Source organism: Priapulus caudatus, unplaced genomic scaffold (genome assembly GCF_000485595.1).
Source record: "Priapulus caudatus unplaced genomic scaffold, Priapulus_caudatus-5.0.1 Scaffold89, whole genome shotgun sequence".
NCBI lineage: Eukaryota > Metazoa > Priapulida > Priapulimorpha > Priapulimorphida > Priapulidae > Priapulus > Priapulus caudatus.
This window is the reverse complement of record NW_014577150.1, coordinates 440,928-443,898: the sequence shown is the minus strand read 5'-3', so window position 1 is coordinate 443,898 and position 2,971 is coordinate 440,928. Positions and strand designations below refer to the sequence as shown.

The 2,971-nt window shown below is 46.4% G+C and overlaps 1 protein-coding gene across 1 annotated transcript in view; it reads left to right on the top strand.

Moving 5' to 3' along the window:
* LOC106804824 (adenylate cyclase type 1-like) overlaps nucleotides 1-2,971 on the top strand; it is a 118,008-nt gene that overhangs the window by 92,828 nt on the left and 22,209 nt on the right. Inside the window, exon 8 of the mRNA XM_014806174.1 lies at nucleotides 371-512. Coding sequence (XP_014661660.1) covers nucleotides 371-512 — 142 coding nt within the window. The remainder of the gene's footprint in view (nucleotides 1-370; nucleotides 513-2,971) is intronic.

The window sequence follows — 2,971 nt, the reverse complement described above, 5'->3', positions numbered from 1 at the left end:
GACAAAAAATGCAGTTTTGTGAACACAAAAACTCATTCAAGTTTATAGGTACAAAAATGCCTGTCCTGCATGGCGCCCCGTAGTTCGTGCATTGGTTTGTTTGAAGTGGCACATTATACGATGTTAGTGCTATAAGATCAGGGCTTGAAAGACTTATTCACACAAAGCTAGAACTATGTGGCTGTTTGAATAATTGAGTGTATTGCTCCCATTTGAGTCCTACTACACCCACTGCGAATGAAGGGTACCACGTTGAAGGGTACGATTTTTCACAACTGAATTAAAGTCACGGCTGGTTTTCAGTTTAGTCATGTTGTTAATTCGTCACCATTGTAACTTCATGTAATTTCATCTCCACATGTCGTTGCAGCCGAGTGCACATCACGAAGACAACCATGGAATTTCTACACGGAGAGTACGAGTTGGAGCCAGGTAACGGAGGCTGCAGGAACAGCTACCTGCGCGAGCACAGCATCGAATCCTACCTCATCATCCCGCCGCTCAAAAGACGGGTACGTTGACAGTGCCCGCATACCAACATGTTCTGCTTGCATCTATGACACATACGACATACGCATATACACTCTCCTATGACACTATTTGTCATAGGAAGATTCTTGCTATGACAATTTGGCTATTGGCTAGTCAACTTCGTTCTGCTTTACAGCTGAAATTCACTGCTTGCGTTCATAATATTGTTGTATTGTAGGGCTGCATGCTAATTAACCAGGGGCGCTTCTAGCCCGACGAGGCGTGCGGCTAATTACGCTCCTCGACATTATTGTAATAACATTAAACTCCGTGGGTCGTATAATATACGACCCACGGAGTCTTATGTTACCTGGCTCCAACTCGTACTCTCCGTATATTATATATTCGCAACCCCACCTAAAACCAGCGGGTAATCGAAGAAACTGGTTTAATAGGGCGTTCGGGCAGTTTTAGAATCAGTGTAAATAGACACGGACATACAGAGGAGAAACAATTAGATTTAGTTATTACATGGACAGTTACTATGTGATGGTGCCCTCACACCATAGCGATCACCAGTTGCGTATGGTTGCGAATAAAAAATAGTGGGCATAAGTTCCGAACGCAACTCACACGCAACTAATAGGTTTTATAGGTTTGAAGTACGCAACAAGCACGCAGGTGATCGCAGACACACGCAGAGTAAGTTCAGAAATTTTGAACATGTTCAATAATTCTCTGCAAATGCCTGCGATCAATTTATACGCAACAGGGACGCAACAGGTACGCTATGCACGGTACACGATCGCAACACGATCGCAACACGTACGCAACTTATAAGTTATGAACGCAGGTGATCGCAGGTCCAAATTTGAGGTATCTGGCCAGGTTTTGGTATCGTACATGTTGCGAATGTGTTGCGTACCTGTTGCGATCATGTTGCGATCGTGTTGCGTGTCTGTTGCGATCCTGTTGCGTACCCCCAACCTATTGTGCGTATTCCCAGCGTATCCCCAACCTATGCCCTGCGTATCCAACCTATTAGTTGCGTGTGAGTTGCGTGTTAGTTGCGTACTACATGCGTGTTGAGAAATGGTATAAATAGTGGGCCTTTCCTAGATCGGTGTCAGTTGTTGGTGGACCTCCGAGGTGACAACATGGAGCTACCTCTTGCTGTTATTGGACATCAGTTTAATCTGGTCAATTTAGCACTCCAACACATACAGAATAGAATAAACAGAAGGGGGAGAAGAAGAAGAAAAAGAAGAAGAAGAAAAAGAAGAAGAAGAAGAGGAGTCTGGGTTAGACCATGGATTAGCATATTCGCAACTAGCACGCAACTAGCACGCAGGTGCAACGCAACTTGTAAGTTTTGAACGAAACTCAAACGAAACTCGTAAGTTCTGCACGCAACTCACACGCAACTCGCACGCAACTCGTACGCAGGTGATCGCAGATATTTGGGGATCATAAGTTCAGTTCGCAACCCACACGCAACCCACACGCAACCCACACGCAACTCACACGCAACCCATAGGTTGAATGGGTTAGAAATTGACAAAATTCTTGATTTGGGTTGCGTTTGGTGCGTATAAAAATATTTTTTACACGCAACTCATAGGTTTCAGCATACGCTATGGTGTGAGGGCACCATAATATGTAGAGAACGGAAGACGAGACTCGGGACCTAGGCATGGGTACCTTAACTGCTAGCAGAGCAGGCTGCGCATACACGGCTGTGATATGCAAGATTGCGACGACAAAGATTTTGCGAGCTCGACACAAACATTTTCATCATGCCGCGTGACCGCAACGAAACCACACCGAACCGACTTCTGCACTACACGCTAAATTATACTCTAGTATATCACACGCCGCACGACTACAAGCTAAACAGGAACCGGTAATAATTCATCCGTGTGGGGACTGAATAATTATTACCGGTTCCTGTGTGTAGGGCTACAGGATAAGGCAACGGAACGACGAAGTCAATAAAGTAGGATCGGTATGCAATAGTGCGCATATTGACGAATACGATGCCCGTGTACGTCATCGATTCACTGCGTTTGCGTCACAGCTCATCCTGCGACATCCGCATGACTATAAAAAATTGTTTCTTTCGCGATTAAAACAGGCAGTACAATCTTCTAAACGAAGGCACGCATCCACTGCGCTGTGGCCGTGACAGCGGTTGTGAGTTGTTGCGCATGACCGTCGCGTAGGCAATCACGCCGGAGAGCTATAGTCGATATGGGGGGAGCTGGGTGGGAGAGGCGGCGGCAGTCGGAACATCGGACGAGCTATGCTGGAAAATGCGGGGGACGTAGACACTAGACAGCCATTTTCTCTGCGGATCAATAGCCGTACCGACGACGTCACTCCTGGTATTGTGTATGCGACTTTCTCTCTCTCTCTTTCTCTCTCTCTCTCTCTCTCTCTCTCTCTCGCTCTCGCTCTCTCTCTCTCTCTCTCTCTCTCTCTCCCCTACACACACACGCAC